The following is a 25,069-nucleotide window of genomic DNA, read 5'->3' on the forward strand; positions in this document are numbered from 1 at the left end:
GAAGGAGCAGAGAGTTTCCGGGAAATGTAGCCTGTTATGCTTCATGGAAACATGGAGGAATGAAGTCACTCCTGACTCTTATGTAACTCTGGATGGTTTCCAGCTGGTGAGGGTGAACAGCCAAGTGAAGGAGCCTGGTAAGAAGAAAGGAGCAGGTTTGGTGTTTGTGACACGTCCCAACTGAGGCAACACAGGGTTGCAACAAGGCTGTGCCATTTCAAAGGTTCCTTCATATGTGGCCGACAATTGCGTCCTTCTTTCACCAGGAAACAAAGACTTCATCTGTCCGATCCTTTGCAACCAAACATATAACATTCTTTGCACGCATGTGACAAAAAGGGCATATGCCAGACATAAATGCTGAATCTGTGCATCTGGTCAGAGGTCACTTTTTTACACAAGTGTTAAGTAATGGATTTCAACTCAATTGAATACACAATGATCCAAATATTTAAAGACAAGAATGAAAAATGAATAATGGTGAAGCATCTCATTTTCTACCAATAGAACATAAAACAGAAAAATGTAATTAACATTTCTGTCTCAATCATTAGCAGTAATACATTTTCCTCGTGCCATTTTCCAACTCTGGTTCAACTGCAACCATGAAGGTTGCACAGCAGCACTTTGTAACTCAATGGTAATAGCGGGAACACCTGGTGACGCACCTTCAGTGGCAAGTTTCAACACCAGCGGTGTGTGAAGGAATTTTTCCCTGCTCACATCAGACTCCACAACTGCCACTAAATTTGCCTATGTGCACCTCTGGATTCATGTTTACACCAACATCTGACTGACTCACCTTTCTATTTTAATTCTCACCTTGGACAGATAAACTTTGCTTGCAGCTGCAACACCTGATTTTCCCTGCCAGCAGATCAATGAAATATTATCTAATCTAACCTAATATTGGGTTTTTTGTGTACTTCTGCAAACCCTGTCAGTACAGTACAAATATTGTCAATGTTTCAGACAGAGCAAAGAAAGGAATACTTTCTTTCTTTCTTTCTTTCTTTCTTCTTTTTAAATTGTTTCCTTAGTTTAGCTACTTGTGGTTATACTGGTTATATGCTTCTGGGTACTGTGTGACTGATTACCCTTCTAACTGATTTGAATAGATTAGAATTGGTAAATTATACATTAAATTATGACTGACACGCTATATACACACACACACACCCAGACAAGAAGCAGGCAAACATTCCTAGGGGTAAACACATTCATATATACATAACCAAAGTGTATTCTAGTCAAATTTGGCTGCTGCAATTTCATTATTTGTTTTATATTATTATTGATAGTTTGCTTCTTTTCCTTCTGATAATGTATACAGTTTACATTGACAAAAAAACAGTTTTATAGAAATGGTTAATATCAACTCTATTTCAGTTTTTTTCTTTTTAATAAATTTACAGACATTCCTCAATATACCGTTTTCACTTTGTCATTATGTGCCACTGTGTAGATTAATGAGAAAGTATCAGGCATCATGCAACTAAATTGAAAAAAGGTGAAGGGGGTCTGAATACTGTCTGGATGGACTGTAATTTGATCTTCTTTGTTCCTGAAATGTCTTGCAATACACCTCCCACGAAGAATATAATATTCTACCCTTTAGTGATGTAGAAAACACTAACACATGCAATGAATCTTTCTCTGTCACACAAACACACATATACAGTACACCACCTCAAGCATGTATACAATCTCTGTGTGAATCTACAGCCATTTTCTACCATGACATTGGTTCTGCAGCATGACATATCCTTTTCTCTCTTCGTCTCTTCTCCACTCTTTTCTTACTCTTTTCTTTTGTCACCATTTTTCTTCCCTTAAACTAATCCCATCTTCTTGTCATTCATCTTGTCTTCTGCACTTTTATTGCCATTGTTTATCTCTCTTTGCTCAGATGCTTTGTTGAACTAGGTTAATCCTGTGATAAGGGAAATGTGCAAGCTCATACAAGAGGAGTGGACATTTCCAAAGATAAAGCGCACTTCTTCATTCATACACATCCAGTTACATTCAAACAGACAAACACACGTAACCACACATACCTATTGCACCTGCGCATATGCAGACACAGAGATAAAGTCATTTTCACCTCTGACCCCACTGTTCCTGAGCAGGACAAAGCAAATATTCAAGCATACTTGCTCAAACAGCCAACTGTGAACTCTTGATCTTTGAAGAGAAGGTGACCTGGTATATCACAACAATGACAGCCCCTTACAGATACCTCAAATATTGATAATTATTGATAGCCAATTGGAGAATTGTTGCAAAAAAGTAAATATGTGGGAGAGAATGCAAGGAAGGAAAGCGAAAAAAAGGAAATGTTATGTCTTTCTGATCGTTTCACTGTTAATGGCACCACAGATTGTATGGAAAGACATGAAGCTTAACAGAGAAGGACAGGAAGAGAAGAAAACTGTCCATTTTGAATACATTGAAACTGTGGTTTCTTAGGAACTCTTATGCCATTATGGAGAAAAAACTGTTCATTTCAAATCTGTATGGGAGATCTCCAGTCTAGTCATCCCATGGTCCAGTCTTCCCAAATGACTGACATGGAACTTTTTGTCCATTTCAGAGTTCAGAGTGTTCTATGTGTCCCTTGCCACATGGGATGCGTTTGACATTTGGGCTCTGGCACTGTGGTCAGGTCAGAAAGAATGTGCTGCTCTTGACATATGCCCAGGTGATTAACATATCCCCAGCTGGATGCAGAAAGGTCACATTTTGTCTCGATGTTTTAAAATGGAAATAGACAGGTGTTCTTCTGCTTTTTCTGAAATGGATAACATTCCTCTCCCCATACTAAGATCTCCAAAATTGACATATACCTTTGGGAACCATTTTTTCATATACATTTGGGAAGTTTGCTGCCACTCTGGGGGAAAAAAAGTCAATTTTGAGTACCTTTGTACAGTGTACCAAGTTTTCAAAAATTAACCCTGGCGAAAAGGAACATTTTGAATTCAGAAAATCAAAATTATAATGATCAGTAAGGCTTCTCTTTTGCCTTCTTGCCAAATAGAAAACTTTCTGACATTAGTGTAACCCCAAGAAACCGGGATAACTCACGTTACCCTAGTGTACCAGGACCACCTAGTGGAGGCCTGCTACAGTATGTCAGATTTATTAGTAGTGTCATCAAGAATCATATGAAATTTATGTTCAAGTCAAAGTTCTACACTTAATGTTAATTTGAATTAGAGAAGGTTGCTTGGATTTAAAGATTAGGTGTGCTGAGTTAAACTAGAAGGGAGACAAGTAAATTGTCATAACACAGGTCATTTGCCATAACATTAATCTGCCGGATGGGTCGCGTTCTCTGTGGTTGATTGCTAGTTTTGAGCAGGGACTGCTTCTGCCAGAGTCCTAGAACACGTTCTCTGGTTTCAGACAAACTTGAACTAATTGTTGCTGGGTCTTTGTCACTCTCTCAGTCCTTGCAGTTGTGTAAGCTTGGCATGACTTTTGTTGGTGTCTCTACTTGTCTGTCTTCACACAACTGATGTTGAGCTTTGCTGTGCTGTGTCAGTTTAAGGTGAGTTGTTTAGCTATGAGACAACACCACGAGGAAGAGTGAACTTAGTGGGTTAACTTAATGTCTTCTAGTCTGGTTCTCTCCCTCTTTTGTAAAAACACAGAAACGAGTTGTATGTGTGTGTGTTTTGTCATTGCATCTCTGTAGTACCTGTGTTTAGAGAACTGTGTGTGTTCTGTGGGATGTTGAGCTTTGTGCCCATGTATGACAGAGACTGTGAGCACTCAGAGACAGACTCTGTACAGTCTGAACAGCTGTTTTTGTGTTTTACCACTCTGTGCAGGGAGTTCATCCGATTGGTTCCTCATCATAATTGAGGCAATCATGCCTAACCCTTGCCTGTTATTGGTTCACAGTCAGCTGACTGCAGTGATGCAGTTGTACTGGTCTGAGTGTTGTGTAACACAAAGGGTTTGTGTCTTTGCTGTCTTCTCAGAGCTGGGTTATTATTAATAAATTATTTATCTTAGAAATGTTTTCTAAAACGGGAATAATATTTTAACTTTTTTCCACCAAACAAGTTTTAAAGTCTTCAGACTATGTGACGGTGTTTTGTAACACACTTAGCAAGTAACTGGAACCATAATTTTGCAACATAACAAATCAATATAAGAAATCGATATAAGTCACAAAAGTTCATTAATCAGCCCTAAGCACCAAGACTCAAAAAGCAATGACACAGCTTATATCTAACATCATATTGTAGTAGCAATGCTTTCAGTAGGTTAAGTTTTGCAGATTTGCTGTGGCTTTGGACGTTTCCCTTAGATTATTTTAGAATGAGTAGTATCTTAGAAAAGGGAAAGCTACTGTGATGACATGAAACTTTGGGCAAATATTTAAAAAAATAAATGTTGTCACAGACCAGGAAATATAGCTGCAGGAATTAGTACAGAAACACATGTTTAGCTGGTAAGGACACAAAGTAATGAGATCAGACCCTTAGTACTGTTGCAAACAGCAGGGAGCCTTTGTGATGCATTGTTTGGGAGACAGCGTCTCCATGCCTGGTGTGTGTCCAGGGCCAAAGGCTTTTGATCTCTTGGCCCTTTGGCATAAAGGCAATTGTCAGGTTAGTGATGAATGGACCTCAGTGGATATGGAAAACCAAAGCACAACCAACAAACCTTGCATTGCATGTTCAGATGATAGGAGCCTTCAGGATATGGGTCAGTACATTACAGTACTGAAAAAAACAGCTGCAGTGACCCAGGATTCCCATACAAAGATATTCTCACACAGAGTTCCTAAATTCTGTATCTGTCTAGAGTATCACAGAATGTCACAAGTTTATTATTGCTTTTGCATTGGGACCCTGGTTCACTAATTGTCATTTGGGATGCCCAGATACATCATACCAGGATCCCCATCGATCTTCAGCTGTCATGCTATAATGTATTGCTAAAATCCAATTATTTTCCCTGTCCTCTGTGTACAGACTCTGCTTGTTCTATAAAACTTTTGTTTTTACTCCATATTGCAAAGCAATAACGTGTACTAATAAAAATTCACAGAAAGCGCATTTAGTGTAGATGCTAAGCTCTACAGTATGTGTCCATGTTGACAGACTGGCACCTTCGAGTATATCACTACAGTGCTGGAGAGACTAAAAGATTAAACGCATGGAGCTGGAGTGTGCATATTTATATGTGGTCTGTAAACAGATTAAAAAATGAATAAAATGCACTCCAAGTCATACTGCACCATATTTTGAGTTCTGACTTTTATAGTCATCTGAGATAAACACACACACACACACACTTTTTCTGACTGTTCCTTTCATTTTCATTCTCTCACTAGTATTCCTGCTGCTGGCAAAGTGTATCAGTGTCACGCATGACTACTCAGTTGTCTGTTTGCTCCGGTACTTAGCATTTCAATTGCTTTCTTGCCAATACAACCATATTTAAAAGTCTTTTCATCAGCCTCATAGAACACCTTGCTGTTGCTGTAATACAGTACTTATAACTGTTGCATAATCACACTGTCATTTATTAATGTGTTTTCAATGTTTACTGTCACAAATATAAGACAGAATAAGTACACATGTGCTACTCCTGTATATTCAGTATAACATATGTTTTATATATTAAGTCGCCTAGTTTCCTCCTTGGCGATACTCCAGTGGTTGTCTAACTGTAACAAATTATGGTATAGGAAGATAAAGTTCATTATTTTAATTGTATTTGCATGGGCTCAGTCTCAATAAAATAAACTGAAAATTAAAACAGCGCATAAAGATGCAGCCATCGTAAATTGCTCTCTAGTCCATGATGGACCACATCCAGAACTTGCTCTAATTGTGGCAAGGATCCCCCCCATTGATGTAGTGAATGAGCACTACATGTGGGAAGCCAGAAATGATGCTGTATACATCCACCATGAGAAGCACTATTTGTTTTAGTTTACAGCAAAGCCTGATTGTTAATTCAAACCTCCTGTTAATGTCCAGAACCACTTTTGGATCACACACAGTAAGAGCCACTAGACCAGCTGAACTGAGAAGCATACTCCAGATTGACTCGCTGGCAGCAGCTGGCATAAATATTAATTGGCGTCAGTGTCTGTGTGAGTTGTAGAAACCATTTATGCTCACATGTTCAGACCTAATATCCCTTTAAGAAATCATGTCACTGGTAATTATTGCATTTTCATTGATAAATCAATGTCAACTTTCACACTTTTGTAGCTAAACAGCTGCTGTCATGTTCTGTATCACCCTGTCATGTTTGCCCAACAAATCTCATGCCAAATAAGATGAATGTCTGACTTTTTTATGCGTTTCTGCATCAGTCTTGGCCAAAACACATTGTGATCTTTTAATAGCTGCATTAACTGCATAAAAAGAGATAAGCCGTTGCATACAACACAGAATAGTTTATGTTGAATTGTGACACCAATAAGAATCCAACAGCTGCACTAAAGAATGTTACTGCCTCAGCATTCAGTACCATTAACAAACTAAAGCATCCCTGTTAAAATGAAGGGTTTCTTTAGAAGTTTCCTTGCAGTATATAGATGCATCTGCAAAGCAGTAAAAAGTATTATGTGATATGTTTAATCAGCCATTTACAAATCAGTGCTGATGTTTTGTCATGTGGCATCCTGGGGAGACATAAACAAAATGTATTGTAGGCTATGTTTGTTTGTAATTATTGGCCATATCTGTGTGTCTGTTTGGAGAGGTTTGTCTGCATTTTCCTCTTTGTTTTTCATAAGAGGTGGTCTGATTTGGTTTTAACACAAATGCAATTTCAGTCCAAAATGAGGAACAAAATTGCACGAAGCTGCCTAATCAGCATAAACAACGTGAAACAGTTATCTGCCAGACAATGATTGTGCTCCCTAGGAGAGTGAGCAGCCATTTAAAAGAAAGGCAAGTTTTTTTTTGTGCAGTGCATTTTCATAGACAAAGTGTTTGACATCATAAATTAGCACAAAACCATTAAAATGCAAATTAACACAATAGAGGAATTAAAACAATAAATAAGATGTAAAAGATTAAATATAAAGTAGATTTTAAAAATACATGTTGGTTTAAAAAGTACAGAAAAGTTTGATAAAGTGCAGACATGTTTAAGTCAGCATAAAATAAATAAAATGATCACATTAGTTTAAATCAGTGGTTAAAAAAAGATCTTGCTCAGAAATGCATTACAGTAGCCTAGATTACAAATAAATAAGCATAAATAAGCTTTTTCTGAATGTTGCTTTAACAAAATGTTTCATTTTAGCTATGTTCTTAAGATGCCACATATCACCAAAACATCAGTCTTTAGGCTCTAATATAACTGCAACACTTCTCAAAAATATTCAAACACAAAGAGTTTTGTTTTGAAAACCCCAATGGCAAAGATCAATTGCAGAAAATTCCAAAGCCCCGAAGCCGAGGCTGAGAAGGCACGATGTCCCCAGTGATACTGTGTCCTCAGCACTCTCCAGACGCACTGGCTGGTCACCCTTTATGCCCTACCTGTTTTATGAAAGGATAAAAAGAGATAATGAGGAGCTAAGCCGTTTAAAACTTTAAAAACTAAAGGCAACCATTTGAAAACAATCAGAGATCTCACAGGCAGCCAAGGCAAGGATTTTAAAATATATATATATATATATATATATATATATATATATATATATATATATATATATATATATATAATATGTTCTTGGTGTCTAGTTTCCATTAGAAAATGAGCCGCCATGTTGTAAACCAGTTGGAAATGTGCCAATAAATACTGATTATCTCCTTTATATAATGCCTTGCAGTAGTCCTGCCTTGACTTAAGTGTGATGAGCTGTTTCCAGATGTACTAATGATAAAATGCTCTTTAAAACACAAAAATTTTAAAAAAAAGCAGAACTTGATGCCAGCATTAATTGGTTTATTAAATTTAAGTCCCTCAACATCCAAATTTTTAATAAGAGTCTAAATGGACAAGGCCACACTCCTATGGGCACAATCTACTGAGGAGGGAAGTGCATGTCATGTTCAGTGAATGTAGAGAAAGCCCCCGACTAGCAAAATAACCTTAATTTAAAAGGTCAATGCCTGATATTATTGATATTATGGTTGGATTTAACTTGTAAATGCTGACAGTAGTTATGATATGCAGCTGCCAGATGAAGTATAAACCTCTTTCTCAGGCCAGTTTTGCAAATACCACATTGATTTAAAAAGAGTTTAAAAAGTACAATAGACAAAATGTAGCAAAAACAGATTGGATCTGTCGCTCTACCAAACTACATTTTACCCAGGGCTTGACCTTCATCACTAATTGGTGGCTAAATGATTTAAAAGGAGGAAAATGGCAGTTGATAACCACAAGAGGTTCATCAGGGCCAGTGGAGCGTACTCAAATGACTCAAAAAAGTGGTTATGCTTGAGACATAATAAAAAGACCTTTTCATTAGTGCCTCTGCATTGTCAGCTATGTCAATGTAGTTTCCTAGTCCCCACTCAACAATTTACTCAATCTCCCTGTCAGTTCTGAAGTTAAATTTAGACCAGCTTTGTTGGCTTCCTGGGTCTCAGCGTGCAGTAGATAGGACAAAGTCAAGGCTTCCGGGCCTGTCAGTCAAAGTCTGGTCGATGCAGAGGCTTTCTGTGTCAATAGGAGACGGTATCTTTTTTTCATGGGCTCACCTTGAGGCAGTGAACCGTGGCATAACTCTACTGCAGCTGCTGCCTACGCTGAAATGGTTGTTGAGCTAAGAATAAACCTGTAAAGCAAGTTGTGTTAAAAAATGTGATTATTATGCAAATATCTTCCATTTAATGTAATGTAATTCTTTAGTTTCTGAAAACTGGAGACAAGTGTACATTACTGCAAATTTCTTAAAGTGGTGATTGAAATTCTGTGTATTCTGTTTACCATATCTCGCACAGCAGTGTTTAAATGAGACTGGACACTTTAGTTATAAAAGCATTAGAAAGATTTATACACCTTTATTTTTGAAGTGGGTGCTGAGAGGCTTTAACGAAACACGGGAACAAAGGTTCAGACTCAAACAGCCACCATCTGACACATGCGCTGTTGCTGCACACGTGGTTCACCACTGTAACATTTCAGCCTTAGGGCCACACCATCCAACCCTTTTCTTCAAGTTTATGATGTTAGCAACAAATATCCACAACATTCAAATATTGCTGCTGCCAGTCTTTACTGGAAATTTTTTAATCTTGCTTTCTGTTACTTCAAGGCATGAATTGCTGCTTTGTGTAAATGTCCAACTCTTAATGTCCCCACCCCGTTACAGTATTTGCCCAAGCCACTTTAATTTAAGCTCATAACATTCTTTCAGACATGCTTGGGGACAGAGCTCCATCAAAGTCATTCCTGTGAGGAAACAAGATACCTTCCACAGGATGACTTTTTTTTTTTTTTTTTTTTTTCGCTGCTGCCATTATGCTATAAAAGTGTTAGTGTCCTGCAGAAATTTTATGGCAGCCTTTGCACTGTCAGACCCTGGTGAGAATGAAACCTCCAGCACAGGCAGCGACAACTGTAATCCTTAACCTTGTCCTGACAAATCTACTGCAGGAAGAAAAGTTGTATGACCCTGGGGTAACATCAGCAATTGTTAACCTGCCGTCACTCTTTTTTGATTTTCTTGTTCACAGGTTTTTGTAGACACATTAGCTATGTAATTTATCATCTTTGTCTTTACTCATCATCAGGTTTTGACCCCACGGCTAACTAATTCACATCAAGCTGCACCGATGATGGCTGTTTAATAAAACATTGCCACTTGAGGCCTAACAGGCCTCACTCTCCCCTTACAAGTCATACTCTCATTTATTTATGAATTCATGCAATCATCTCCCCACTTCCCCAAACCACCCAGGCCCTAGGAAACTGTCCGTCAAATGTCTGAGGGGAGCTATTCAGAGGAGAGCAAGAAAGCGCTAAAGACAGAGAGAGACAAGGGAACAAAACACAGGCACATACACATGCAGTCACACACAAAGGCTCCAGTATGATGTCATGTCTGTTGGTGACCTGATGTTATACCCATAAGGACACTGGGATCAGCGAAGCGTTACAGAGCTATGTTTCTAGACTAGGAAGTTGTGTGTGTGAGTGTGGGTTGGTGTGTGTCATCCTTGAATTTAGACAGTGTTAGACAGCGTAGACACAATGTCCTTGCCCCAGAAAACAGAGGGGTCCATTCATTTGCATGTTCCTACTTCTGTTCAATCTCTGCCTCTATCACTGAAAAAAATCAGACATAACATCATAATGTCACCCTCTCATAGCTATAACCTATAGGCTGCTATAGAAAGGCAGCTGAGTTGCTTTCAAATCAGCATACAGGTTGTTGTCAGCTCATCAGAGACAGCAATATTTTGAAATGATTGCAATCACATCCTGACAACACTCACCATTTGAGAAACAGAACAACACAGGAAGTAGGAAGCAAAGACAAAAACAGACAAAGCATTGAGGTTTTTCAGTGAAGTGTTTTTCTCAAAATGTGCCCTTACCCTTTCCAAAGAGGCTGCAGACTTAATCCGTGTGTTTATGGGAGTCTGTGGATGTTTGGAGCTTTTACCTTGCTTTGAAAAGAGCCCATGAGAAGTAAGAAACTGAGAGAAAAAAAGAGCAAGTCTTGAGATGTGAAACATGAGGCTCATTAGTGGCAATTTTGCCATACTCCCACACACACACATATACACACACAGCCTGGATATTAGCACTTGATTGCTGCCAAACAACATACAAGGTCATTGCCTTATTATTATCTATTCTCCACACAAACACACTCACACACACACACACACACATATCCATGTGGTCCATCTATTGTGATAATCAATTTTTTTAGAATAATGTTTTTCTTTAGCTAATGGCTTTTATTTCCCCCTTATCTTGCAGACGTTTTAATTCATCATTCTGTAACTTATGCTAATATTTAATGTTATTCTCACTTGCTGATTATTTACTCCTTTCCTGTCTTGACCTGATGTTCTTCTGATACCTTTGTTTGCTATTTGCAGATTGTCAGTATGACTGATACAGTATTTGTGCACTGCAATAAATGTTTAGTTATCAAGACACATGTTGCTATGGCTGATAATCGACATAGGGTATTTTCATCTTTTTAGGACAATACTTTATATACTGTGTACAACACAACAGTACGCCCCTCACCAATATCAGTATAATATTAAGTAATGACAAATTTTGTCCATTTAATAAAACTTCATTTTATTTTATTTTATTTTTTAGTCAAAGCTCATGAACAATGGATATCTTATGACCTGAATCTGTTTTGCTGCAGGTCTGATGAGCTTAAATTTACAAGTACCCAATGTTTGATCTCAGATATCACATAAACAGGACATCTTATGCAAACTCCTCTCCACTGATCCTCCTGTCTGCACTCAGGAAACATGAAAAAGGTGTGTGGCAGCGTTTTCAGAGAGAGATCAGGAAGGCACCACTCCAAGATGGTGTTCAAAGGTCTGCACTGACCAGCTGGCCCTCTTCTTAAGTCAAATTGAACTCAAACAATTCATTAATATGTGTGAATTCCCCTCCTACTTCAGATGTTCTTCATTCGTCAGAGTCCCCAAAGAGTCCTCTATCACAGCACTCAAGGTTGGTTACCCTTATGGAGTCTTTTGGGAGACTGGTACTGACCCACCTGAAGGACAACACACTGGGCAAAAGTGTCAGCGGATGATACAGCAAATACGGCTCTGCTCTACATCCTGCAGCACCTCAACTCCCCAGAGACATATATCAAAGATCCTATTTTCACAATTTAGCTTGGTGTAAAACACCATCATCCCAGGAGTACTCTGGTACAAACTCCCCCAGCTCACCGTGCCAACTTTCATCTGCCAGTGGATCACAAACTTCCTGACAGATGGGAATCAGCAAGTAGGACTGGAAAAAAATTACATTCAGATTATCAGAAGTGGCATGCCTAAGGGATATGTGCTCTGCCCACTGCGCTTCTTTCTCTACACCAATGACCTTCTGTTAAACTCATGAAATGTGCAGGCATCAACAGCCACCCACCTCATACAAGATATTTGCAAGTCTGCGTATACTAGATATATCAACTCCCTACATGAAGTCACAACAACCAGGAGCTGCATGTTGAGTTCTGCACTGTTGACCTGCTCATCCAGGACTTTTACAACTTTTACACCTCCAGAAGCAGGAATATTATAGCAGACACTTCAGACTGCAGACACAACCTGTTCCACATAGGTACTACAGAATACTATACAAGAACCACAACATTCAGGCACAAGAACAGTTTCTTGGCACATGCCATCACTCTGATAAACAGTTAATCAGAAACCATCTCTGTACAGGAGCCCTGTAATCCTAAAGCTTTCATTGTACCCACAAAACCTCACATTGTTCAGTGACATGTATTTATTGTCCATCAATTAAAATATTAATTCAAGCGGGCTATATATACAATATAGTACACTTATCTGCACCTAGAGTATTACCTACTGTTAGAATATAAAGAAAATACAATACCCTTTCAGTATTAGGATTTTAGGCCTGTACGTGATAATACCACTCACTGAGATTACATTAAGACCAAGCAGCTCCCAAACCCCTTTATCAGTGTAATGATTTAAAAAGTTAACCTGAATCAAAACGGCTTTTTAAATATTACCAGTATAGGGAAGATTAGAGATTGACCATTAGTCGTTTAATCTTGATAAATCCAGACTGTCTCTCTTTGAACACGATCTTAACAACTACATTTTTCAGTGATTTTAGAAAATTTCCTGCTTGAGTGAGCCATTGATCATTTTTAACTCATTTTAAAAGTTCTTGAAAACACAAACTGGCAGACTTTTAAAAACACAGGCGGAAGAGCTAAGCTGAATGTCTAATTTTAGTTTTCAGGCCACTTTAGGAATGTCACAGCACTTAGGTTTCTCATCTTGAAATTAAGAGTTTAATGAATGACCTGCAGAGAGTTCAGTCAATTTAAAGAAGAATTTAAAGCAACAAAACATGCTGGCTTCCTAGCATGCATTTGCAAAATGAAGCTCTTCAGAGGCTCTTCTTTTTTGAAGTTTAAAAAATCTACTCATGTCTGTTATAAATATTAAACTGAATCATGGCTTTTTCTTTTCATATAAAAAAACCACTGACAATTCTGAAGGTTAGTATTAAACTCATTATTTATACTCAAAGTTTTGTGTTTTTTTTATTTAACTAAGTCCAACTGTGGTCCAGAATTACTTTATCAGCTGTTTACGTTATTTGTGTCAAATGAACTCCTTAAAAGGAGAGAAAACTGGTGCTCCATGTGATTAAACAGTTCAGTGAGTTCAACATCCTTAGTGAACCTGTTTTCTTAAATCAATTTTAAAATTTATCAAATGACTTTTTTGTTTTCACTCGTAACTTCAACCAAAGTTAAGGTAACTCTCTTTTTAAGGCAGCAGGTAAACTCCTGAACAATTTACAGTTTAAATGTCTGAAAGCAAATAGGTCAGTCAGGATCCTAGAGTAACTGTTACTTTAATAAGATCAATTATTAAACTTTCTGCCATGAGAATTTGATTATTTCTAAAGTTTCTATATTATTGGGGTTGTATTCCAAAAAAACAGCTTTAACAACCTCTGAACTTAAACCTTTGTGCTAATCAATTCAGAGTTGGTTGAACTAATTCGGATCAGCTGGTGTGGAACCCAAAACTTCAGAGTTTCCAATCTCAGAGTTTATTAAACCTGCTTTCTGGAATATACCTCTCTGGACTGACATCTTACCTTCAGTTTCCTGCACATTAATTCTGAACCCAACACAGCCTATTAATATAAGACCTAAGCCATAATTTCAGAGCTGCTGCAAAGTAAAAAAACTGATGCACAGGATACTGTCAGAATGCACAATAACAAGACGTAGCATGGTGTACATAAATAAAATGCCCTGATAGTGAGGCAGGAACATCCTGCATGTTAACTCGTTTCTCCATCTGTTCAAAAACTTAGTGGCACAGATACACACTGACACCTGTCCACAATCGTGTTTATGCACTGCTGGCACTGCTTTGATGTCTTCATTAAGTATTTAAAACTTTTGATGAGACACCGGGATTGAATGTTAACTGACCATGTACATTTTGCTAAAGAGCAAAAATCCAAACCCTATTTTAGTTGTGTAAAATACATAGATGAGCTGCACCAATGTATAGAATATTTGGGGTGATCTCTAATAATGTCGGTCATTCCTAAAAATTATTTTTCTCTCTTTGACTCTGAGACATGTGAAGACTGCATCTTATTATTTAAATTTGTCCTGACTCCACCAGCTGATTCTGTGTTGTTTCTAATAATAATTAGTTCAGCCTTTTCCATGTTGCACCTAGCTGTGCATCGTTGTGCCTGGTTTGCAGCAGTGCCTGTGATTAACAAATCTGAAAACAAAAATTGCTGGTGGTGTTCATTTGTGCTTGTGCCTGTGTGATTGTATTTACATCTGTGCCCTGCTTAGAAAATGAAGCCCTATGTATTTTGGTATGTTTTGCTCTGTCACTGGTTGCAGCAGCAGGGACTAATTAACATATTCAGAATGTGATGATGGTGATTAATCCTGTGTGAGTGTTCATGTTTGTATGCATGGTTGTGAATATGTGCTTCATATGTGTGTCACAGCTGACCAACAAAGCTAGTGCTGTCACCCATCTGCAAAGAAGCATGTGGTTTTCCATCTGACAATGTGTGGGTGTAGTTGGCCAATTTGAGTTTAACACTATGGGAAGGAGGACATTTTGGTAAAGTGAGGACATTTTGGCATTTGCTTTTCTCACTTTCTGTGACATCTTCAAAGTGTGTGTGTGTGCATCTGTACCCATACTGTATGAATTAGTTACAGTAGCAGTGTGCGTCCAGTCCATTTCTTTGAATGTATCTCTTTATACATGCAAAAACTTTTTGTTCCAATTCATCTACGTGTGAATAGAGTTGTTTATGTCGATGATGGTGATGGTGCAGTGCACTGTCAGTTCAGTAAAGATTCGGTTAACGTTTTCATCTGACCTGAGATCTGCCCTCCATAAAGGCCACAGCTTATGATTCTGATCATTTTTATACTCGTCACATTATTCAGTGACTTTTCCTACCCTGTATTTCAATATGTGTGCGTGTGTGTTTGTTTGCATGCGTGTTCATCTCAGATGACTACAAAGGTCGGAGCTGTGGAGTGTTCTCCACCACACGTTGCATGATAATTGATGCACTGATTGAATAGTTGCTTTTCCACGCTGACAACAGCTAATACATTTCCTGAGATGTCACAAGTATGACGTAGATTGTAGAGTCAGATCTCAGAAGAAAAGAGTAGGTGGATTTCTCAAGATCTGTCCTGCATTGCCAGTTCTGGAGTACCACCACACTACATTTGTCATGTACCAGTGCAGCAGAAAAGTTTGTCTCAGGTCAGCATCATTATTTAGTAGGTTAAAAACATTTTGGCAAAGTACCATAATGACATTAATGACCCTATATCACAATGTGAATATGCAACTGAGCCCTGGAGCTGAATCAACTTAATGAAATACATGATCATTCATTAATTACATTTTAATGCTAAATAAACTAACTCTTTCTCCATGCATGTACAGGTGTTCTCTGGAACCTGTCATCATGTGACGCTCTGAAGATGCCAATCATCCAAGATGCCCTTGCTGTTCTGACCAATAGTGTCATCATACCCCATTCTAACTGGGACTCCTCCCCAAATCACCATGACGATAGCAAGCTCCACCTTCATACTTCCCAGGTGCTGCGCAATGCTACAGGCTGTCTCAGGTAAGAGCAGTGCACACACATATGAGAGCACACACAACCATAAACACTCTTTTACAATTTTGTCAAGACGTGTGTGGTTTGTTCCTCCTCTCTCTTCCCTAATCTCACACTCATTTATAGCATTACAACAACATGCTTTAACATATAGACTACTGTATGGGTTTCTACTCTCATTCTTATGTCATACAGCAATAATACAGATTTATTGTGCATGACAATTTATTTCTTCTGAATTTTTACTGCTGTGATTATAGATGAATACTTAAGTAAAATTACTGTGTGTTCACATAAGTTTCTTCCTGTCACTCATTCACTCCAGCTTGCTCTTAGTAAATTTCACTGGTAACCAGAGCAACAACTTCTACACTTGAACAAATCCTTTGTGTGTCAAGACTTTCTTTTTGGTGCATTGTCCTGATAAAATGTGTTCCTTAGCTGTTAAAACTTGAAGTAATGAAGGACAACTTACAGCTGTGCAGATCACTGTGTTTATATGAAGGTTGAGACATCTAAGCTTAGTTAACACTGATAAACTAATAATTAACTTCAGAAGTGCTGTACATCTCTGCATCGCAGGGTAGATCTAGTGTTAAATGGTGTACGAAAAATAAAATGCTGTCCCAATACAAAAAAAAAAAAAAAATTAGAAAGCCACTTAAAAATATTCAACAATTGTCATCTCCATTCTGCAGGCATTGCATCTGTGTTCATGTATGTGTCTTTGTATATTATTTCCACTCAATTCAATTTGCCACAGTTGACTCTAGTCAAGCTTAAGATACCTCTGAAGGAATGAACAGGAAGAAAAAGCACCTGACAGTTTGGAGAGCCACAGCAGGGTCTGAATATTTTTGCACATTTACAGTCATTTCTAAAATGATTTCACTTTGTCATAATGAGCTATTTAGTGCAGGTTTATCTGCAAAAAGGTTAAAGGTACGATGTAAGGTTCAAGTAAGACAATCAACTGTACAAAACGTTAGCGGGTCTTGGCCCCTGTGCATACACAAAATGACCATAAATTCAAAATGAATATCAAAAATGACTTGTTTATTTTATTGATACTGAATCAGTTTAGAGTTCAACAAGGCAAAAGCAAGAAAACATTGTTTGCTCACAGGGAAAACTAAGTTTAAAGAGCAATTTTAAATTAAGCAGCCAGCTCCTGTCGTGGATCACTGTGCTAAACTGACATGTCATTGAAAACCCATTGCTGCAGTTTAAATGTAGACACGATCTGCCTTAATTATTTACTGACTCCAAGGCAGATTTAAATATTTTTAAGGAGTCACAGTGAAGTTACCATTTTAAAAATATCTTCATCCAATAAAATATTTGAAACCCAGTTTCAAATTCACTATATACAGCAATAATAGCATTTGAAAAATCAATACTTGAATGATTTGTGTAGTTTGACTTTGGTACCATTTTGAGCATTAGTGACTATATTGTTATCCAACCTGTGTTCATAGCCAAATTCCCAACGCAAACGCACTAATATAACTGTTATTCTTATATCTGGCAGGATGCAGAGAATTTGACTTGTGAGTTATTAAGTACTGAACAGAAGCACTGTTGATCTGTCTAAACACACAGTTTTAGCAATTCTGTAGAGGGCTGAGTCCACGTGCACTCGGCTGTCTCACTTTGAGCTGTGTACTCAGTCAAACACCAACAGCTTCTGGATTAAACCTCTCCCCAATTACTTTGCAGAGTTCCTCTCAATCCAACAAATCCTCTGGCTTATATGACTCTTATAGGTTGTTTCTCACTAACCTCTGATACTATACAAAAGGAGCATCTCCTTAAATAGAGTTCCTGCATTGGCAAGCAGATTGGAAACAATTCAACCCAACATTTTAGAAGACACACATCAGAGTTATTCACTTAGGTGTCATGGAAAACGTCACTGTCATCTCACAATGGCATTATGTTTAAGCACATTAGCTCCTTTAATTATTACTTGCTTAGACTAGAAAAAATGTCACAAATATGTTTTATGCATTCTCCTAATTTTGTGTGTAAGGTGCTACACTCTGTGCATGTGCCTGTGCATATGCATTTAACATACCAAAGCTAAAGCTCCAGTTCATAGGGTCATTGTTCCTTAAGCCACTTAAACATATTTTTAAAGGAACAGCACTGAGAGCACTACTGTATTCTACCTTATAATTACTTCTGTATTATAAAGTATGCCACCTTTGAGATCTGTTCTACATTTTAACTACACCTGGCAGTGTTGGTTGTTTTGCTTAGAGAGCAAAATTCCAGCAATTGTACTTTGCCATCCAGACAGGATTAGTATCCTATTCATGCCTTCATTTCATCTCCCCTTGACTACTGTAACTCTTAATTTTTATCTGTAGCAAGTAAGTCCAGTTAGTACAAAATGTTGCTGCCAGGATTGGCAGGTGACAACAAAGAAGTGCACATCAGAAACACTGAAGCATCTCTGTACTGGTTGCCAGCTAGCTATAGGATTGATTTTCAAATTTTTATTTCTTTTAAAGCCAAGGTAGAACTGGCTCCAGGCTACATCAGAGACCTTTTAATCCCTTACGTGCCGCCCTGGTCACTGCAGTCCACAAACAGAGCTCTTCTGGCTGTTTCTAAGTCTATACTAAAAAGTAAAGATTGACTAAGCATTGGCAGACAGAGCTCCAAAACTAAGGACTGGCTTCCCTGAAGAAATCAGGTTGTCTGAGTTTGTCACATTCTTTCATGTGTTTTTAAACTATATATTCTCTGAATTAGCTTTTCTGTTTTCCTTTTCTATTTTGTTTTTGACATGTCCTTTGACAGAGAAATGCAAAGGCACTGTCACAATAATGCAGTATCAAAAACACTAGTACTAGTACAGTTAGTTAGTTAGTTAGTTAGTTAGTTAGTTAGTTAGTTAGTTAGTTAGTTAGTTAGTTAGTTAGTTAGTTAGTTAGTTAGTTAGTTAGTTAGTTAGTTAGTTAGTTAGTTAGTTAGTTAGTTAGCAGATTTTTGAATTGGGAACGTGAATGTGTACAGAATATAAGTAGTTGCTATTCCTCTATATAGATATCTATAAATTTATTCTCATTTGCAGTTACATCAGGTAGCAGCTTGTGCATCACAAATGAGTGAGTTTTATCTTAAATGGATGTATCCTAGGAGCTACAATTTGTAAATATCTAAAATAAACACATGCATTTAGGGCCAAATGAGCTAAAATGGTAGTGCATTACATATTACGCATACCTAAGGTTTAGTCATTTCAAGAGTGCATTATAAAATATTGAGCAAAATGTCTGAGTGTTCATCATGTTTAAATCATGACATCAGGAAAGAGGATGTAAATCTAAATGGGTAGTTCATCAGAAAACATATTTTTCCCACCAGCCCCTTTTCATATCTGTTGATGCAGACTGGAAGGAGTTGGGTTTTTCAATTTTCTTTGTTACTTTGCATATGGCACACTGACTTCCATACACCCACTGTATATTGTGGTATGGACACACCTCAGAAAATCTAAAAAATCAAAGTGTGTGTGTGGGTGTGTGTGTAAAAGAATTTAGCTTATGTTTATGTAATGCACTCATTCATTCATGCACTCTTGTCATTCTATCTTGTGTCATTGTTTTTTGTACTAAAACTACAGAAATGAGTTATTCATTATCAGGCATAGAGTAGAGCAGGGTAGAATAAAGCTAAAAGTTGAAATGATTATAACAGAGGGGATGTAAAAGTGATAAACATTCAGAAGGATAGAATAAGAGGGGCTAAGACAGAGAGAGTAATTAAGATGTTTCAGGAGCCCTACGTTTTTGGTTTTTTTTGCTGTCTTTCTATCTGTGTTGGGGGTTGAAGTGACACAAGGCCACAATGTTCAGGTCCTAGTGTACCTCAGCTCAATTTCAGACCTCTTACCTCTTTCATTATCCTTTTGCTGTGTCTGCTGTTGTGTCTGGGGAATCCATGATAGTGTTTATATTTGCACACATTTTTGTGTTTGTCTGTGTGCATGAATATGTTCTGTATATAAATGTGTATATGTGTACATGTTTAAGTGTATGTTTAAAGGTATATATGTGTGTTTGTGCATATATAACCACACAGATACACACACCCAAGGAAATTTGTCTCCACTGGAAAACAAAGCTGTTAAACTGAATCAATCAGAAATCACAGCCAGCATGTGGTACTGCCAGTTGCATACAATAGTGGAAATGACCTGGAGTCAGGGCATCAGGTGTTTCAATTATGGGTTTGTGTTATTCTACGAATGTGTGTATTTTGATTTAGTGTGTGTTTATGTGTGCATGTGGGCTAAGCAGCTAATGATGCTGATGGACCCATATTTTGTCTAATCAGGTAGTGGGCTTAAGGGTTCCTCCCTTTTGACACATGTGCACACAAACACACACATACATTGTTATCAGGCCAGACACAAGGCCTCCTGTGGAGGTGTTTCCATATCCTCCAGGCTGTTGGTTTACAGCCAAACCAGAGAGAAAAAGCTACCTGCCTCCTACACACCATTTGTGTGTGTGTTATTGCACTTATCAGGATCACACACTCTCAGTTTCAATTTGCTTCCTTTCAGATACCCACAGATGTGGATGAGCAATAGCGTGAGTTATTAGATGAATGAAGAATAAGGAGCGTCTGGTCACGCATCAGTTTGATTCCATATTTATTCCACTGATATTAATTGGTTTCTCTGCATGTGTGTATCATCTGGTAATGACCCTCTGCTGCCTATGCCCTCTCACATACATGTGCACATACACACATCGTCAGAGACTTGTGCAGAGGCACCACACACCAGCTGTTTGGTGACTCTGACCACTCACTGCTCGTTTGTTCCTTGAGCAACATTAGAGAGCCATCTGCCCGAGATTCACTTCTTTCCCGTACATGTTGCATGAATCTTCAAGTAGCTAAAAATGACGAGCATGTGATGTGTTCAGTGATTATCAGCTACTTTCCTGAGGTGTATTCTGTTGAAATGAAATATGTATAACCTAACACCTTTTAACCAGAGTAATTGGTGAAAAAGATGTTCAGCTTAACAAGGTTCTGCAGATACTGTACCAGGGAGCTTGTTAGTAAACTTTTTGTGTAGGTGCACCTTATTTAGAAAATATCAGTGTGTTGTTAACTAGTATAAGTCGGAAATATAAGTAAAATAATAAGTACAAATATACTTCATCATATAGTATCATGGTTTATTAACATGCACATAAGTTGATTTAATTAGATCAGCAACCAAAAGAAGAAGCAGAAAGTAGCAGTTTTTATTCTGAGTAGTTCCACTTTTTGCAGCGTTTATGCCTTTATTATACAGAAACAGTAAATATGCAGTAAGGGACATAGACAAGCAGCAACTGGGATGAGTCTATCCATTAAATAAATACCAAAAAGAGTCTAACCAGACACTGTGGTTTGTGGTCAAATGTCTAATAGTAATTGAGAAGCATAACAATCTGTAACAATCAAAAAGATCAATAGTCCTTATAACATAAAAAGTTGATACATTACAGCTTGTATAAATTAATCAAGGCTTGAGTTGAAAAGGTGTTTGCCATCTGAGATATAGTTGATGAGATATATCTGAGATATATCTGTTGTATTTGTTTCCAGTTAATTTATAATTTATACAGTCAAAGTTTTTGTTTGTTGTTCCAGACATTTTATTTTTTAATGATAATGGCTCTGCAACACTCCAATAAATATTTTTCTTTTTTTTTTCTGGATGTCAGCTCATGCTACAGCACTCCCACCTTTCTCTCCATGTTTCCCCCAAACATTTTCCATTAGAATAAGCTAAATGTTGTTTACTGTACTTGAGACCAACAGAAATGATCCATTAACTGACTCACGCTCTCAGATAAAGTTGGGAAATGCCTTGCTCATTTGCACTTGTTACTTAACTTAACCATTGTTAAATTTTGAATCGGATGCTTAATCAAGTTCTGTGTCCTTTTGGTAATTATTTAATGATTCAGGCTAATGAGTTAGACTGAATTAATGAGGAGTGACATCAGATAGGTGTATGTAATTGACTCATTAAATAGTAGAGATTACCAGTTAAATTTAAGGATATTCACAGACGCTGTCATTCACACACACACACACACACACACACACACACACGCACACACACACACACACACACACACACACCCTCACACACACACACACACACACCCTAAACCACATCCTCTTTTGGCAAAGGGTTTTCATACACACAGACATGTCGCTCTGCATTTTTATTCTTCATTTTATGAAATATGCCATCTGATCTGCTTTCTGTGACTCTGCGTAATTACAGTATGCACAGATTATGCTACCAGGGTCTATGAATCCCCCAAGTCAAAAGAAACTGACTCAAACAAAGAAGTTAAAATCTAAATATTCCATAATGAAAAACTGAGAGATGCTAAAAAAATAAGGGTACATCACACCCAGAAAGAAACACAGTTTAAAGTTATTTTGTGCATACAAAATCCTTGCCTCACTGTGTTTGTCTGTAACTAGCACAGAAGGAAAGGCGTGTTGCAGAAAGGCACAATGGTTTATGCTTCATTACAGAACCACTAGACTAACAAGCACATGTGCACAGGCAGGACATTCACAATTGTTAAATGTTCACACAAACACACACATGGCAATGTGCATCTCCAGTTCCTTGGGCAGCTGTGCCCAGGTCTCTAAAGAGCAGTGTGTCTAAACAGACACCAGCTATTAAACTGTTCGAACAGAAAGCCAGTGTGGATATAGACATGATATAGTACAACATCAACAAAACATTTTCATTGCTACGTATATATTCCTATACATATCTGTACTATTCACTGTAAATATCATCTACATTTTAAATTGGTATACTCTGTATTATTGACAAGGTATATTTTTACATTTTGAAGATGGAGAGATTATTTTTATTTTATTTGTTCATTATATTTTATTTATGTGGAATGAAGCACTGTAACATAAGACTGTCCTGCAAGGGCAATATATTTAATATATAAATATATATACATATAATATATATTTCTGATTCTGATTTTGATATACACATTGCACAGAACGTTTCATGGCATGTTAGTACATGACATAATACTAAAAAGCTATGAAATGACAGGGATCTTAAATCTATTGGTTTTACTTTATGTCGTCTATATTCTATAGAGTCTGTAATTTTGGAGCATATCTTCTATGACAACAATGGATTCCACCATACTCACTAATTTTATTTGGCAAGACCCTAAAAAAGTCAACAAATTAGACTTTTCTTACACCTGAATAGCTGTCTGTTTGTATTATTTCCATTCTGAAAAAACAGCTCTCAGCTCTCTTAAATATAAATACCTGTTATGTTTTTTGATTTTAAATACAATTTTGGAAATATATAGGACATGCAGACATGCACACTGCTTCTGCATCTCCTGGTCTGAACAGATTAAAACTAATTATTGAGCAGTTTTGTCCATGCTTAAGATATCCCAGTGTTACGAAAACTAAGCTTGTGGGATATAGTGTGACTGTGCAAAACTAGTCAGCTGTAACAGCATAAACTCCTCCTGGGCCACAGTGTATCTTTAACAAAGTAATGCAACCATTAGCTAAGCCTCTGTCTGTGTAATAGCTGTCAGATGAGAAGACTTATAGTACAGAAATGAGGATTTGCCAAAAGTTGGCCCGTAAGTGAAATTGACTGTGTTTTGCAGAATGGACCCATGTAACTACATTTATTTGTAATGTGTACAAGACAAGACTTCAGTTTTTTCTCTAGTTTTCTGTGTGTAGTTTAGACACTGTACATTATACTATTCAAATTTTTAATTCCTGCCCAATCTATATACAAAGGGCCTTTTCACACCCCTGTACTTTCATGACAGTATACATCTACATATGCAAGCAAAAATTCCCTTTTTGTGAAAGTTATCTCAGTTAACCATTTATTTAGCAAAATCAGGTGCCTTTGCCTCCACCCATGATGAGGCATCAGATTAAAACTTTGGTTAAAACTCTCAGTAGAAGTTGACATACTCAAGAATGTTGAAGCAATAAATAATCCACCACCGCTCTTTCTCATCAACCCATGGGTTTTCGGTCTTATGCTTGTTTGCCCATTAGCATTCAAAGCGGGTAAAAATGACTTGACCTTCTCTTGGAAGCAGGGAGGCATGAATGTAAAGTTTTAATTGAGTTCTTGTGTCTTCCCCCTTTGTCTCTTTTCTCTATTTCTCATCAGTACAATAAATGATTGACCTCATCTTACAGACTGTTGAAACAGCTGTGATCTCTTTATTATGCCAATTTGATGGAATGAACTTAATACTCATTCATACCATCACACATTCACCTCTTCTGTCTGTCTCATCTGTAACATTTCATCTTTAACCAGAGATGTTTAAAGTCAAGTTATCAAACTTTATAATTAGTTTGCTAATTATTTTAGAGTTTTGCTTTCTGTCTTGCCCGTTGTCTGAACTTACATCCCCTTATCGGTAAGACAACATCATAGCATTTCACAGCAGTAGTGTCCTCAAATAAAGGTTCGGGGTGTAACAACTGGCCAATAAATATAGGGGTATAAAAACAACAGCCACTATAGTTGTATTTTTACACACTTGTATTGTGCAGGATGTAGCCACAATAGGATGGTATGATGATACCAATATATTTTCAAACCTTGCTTGGTGCCTTTTCTTCCTCACTGGTCCCTTGTTAAGACTCAACCAAAAAAAGTCTTTTTTGGAAATCAGAATAAATTATGTTCAAAACTAACGGAAACTAATTAGTAACAAGCTTATTTTGTCAAAACTCAAAGTCAATCTGGGATCCTCGGGACTAGAACAGATGGTAACTAGAGTACTAGAAGACAAGACGAACCAGCCAAAGAAATAGGGGAAACTCAGGCTTAAATAAAGAACACCAAGATGCTAAAAACACACAGGTGAAAACAGTCAGATACTGATGACAAAGTAAAACAGACAATGATAAGGACCCAGGAAACACTACAAAATAAAAGTCCAGGGAACAAGAATTGAGCACAGGTCGCGACGGTTAGTTGTTTGTGTTCTTTCTGTCATGTGCTGGGCCTACCATGCACTGAACGCCAACAAGAATATAGAGGGAAAATAGAACATTTTCCTCCCTTTATATTTTCAGTTTTATATCTTTTCTAATGACATAGGGAAATTAGTCTTTGGTACTTAGTGTATCTCAGCAACAAACAAAC

General features: G+C 37.5%; 1 protein-coding gene across 7 annotated transcripts in view; it reads left to right on the forward strand.

The window, feature by feature from the left end:
* ctnnd2a (catenin (cadherin-associated protein), delta 2a) overlaps positions 1–25,069 on the forward strand; it is a 258,555-nt gene that overhangs the window by 180,499 nt on the left and 52,987 nt on the right. For all 7 annotated transcript variants that reach the window (XR_003294714.2, XR_003294713.2, XM_026291760.2 and 4 more), the window contains one exon: positions 15,663–15,849. Coding sequence is in view for 5 of the 7 variants with exons in the window: in XM_026291760.2 (XP_026147545.1) it covers positions 15,663–15,849 (187 nt within the window). In the remaining 2 variants the exon portion in view is untranslated. The remainder of the gene's footprint in view (positions 1–15,662; positions 15,850–25,069) is intronic.

Source organism: Mastacembelus armatus, chromosome 20 (genome assembly GCF_900324485.2).
Source record: "Mastacembelus armatus chromosome 20, fMasArm1.2, whole genome shotgun sequence".
NCBI lineage: Eukaryota > Metazoa > Chordata > Actinopteri > Synbranchiformes > Mastacembelidae > Mastacembelus > Mastacembelus armatus.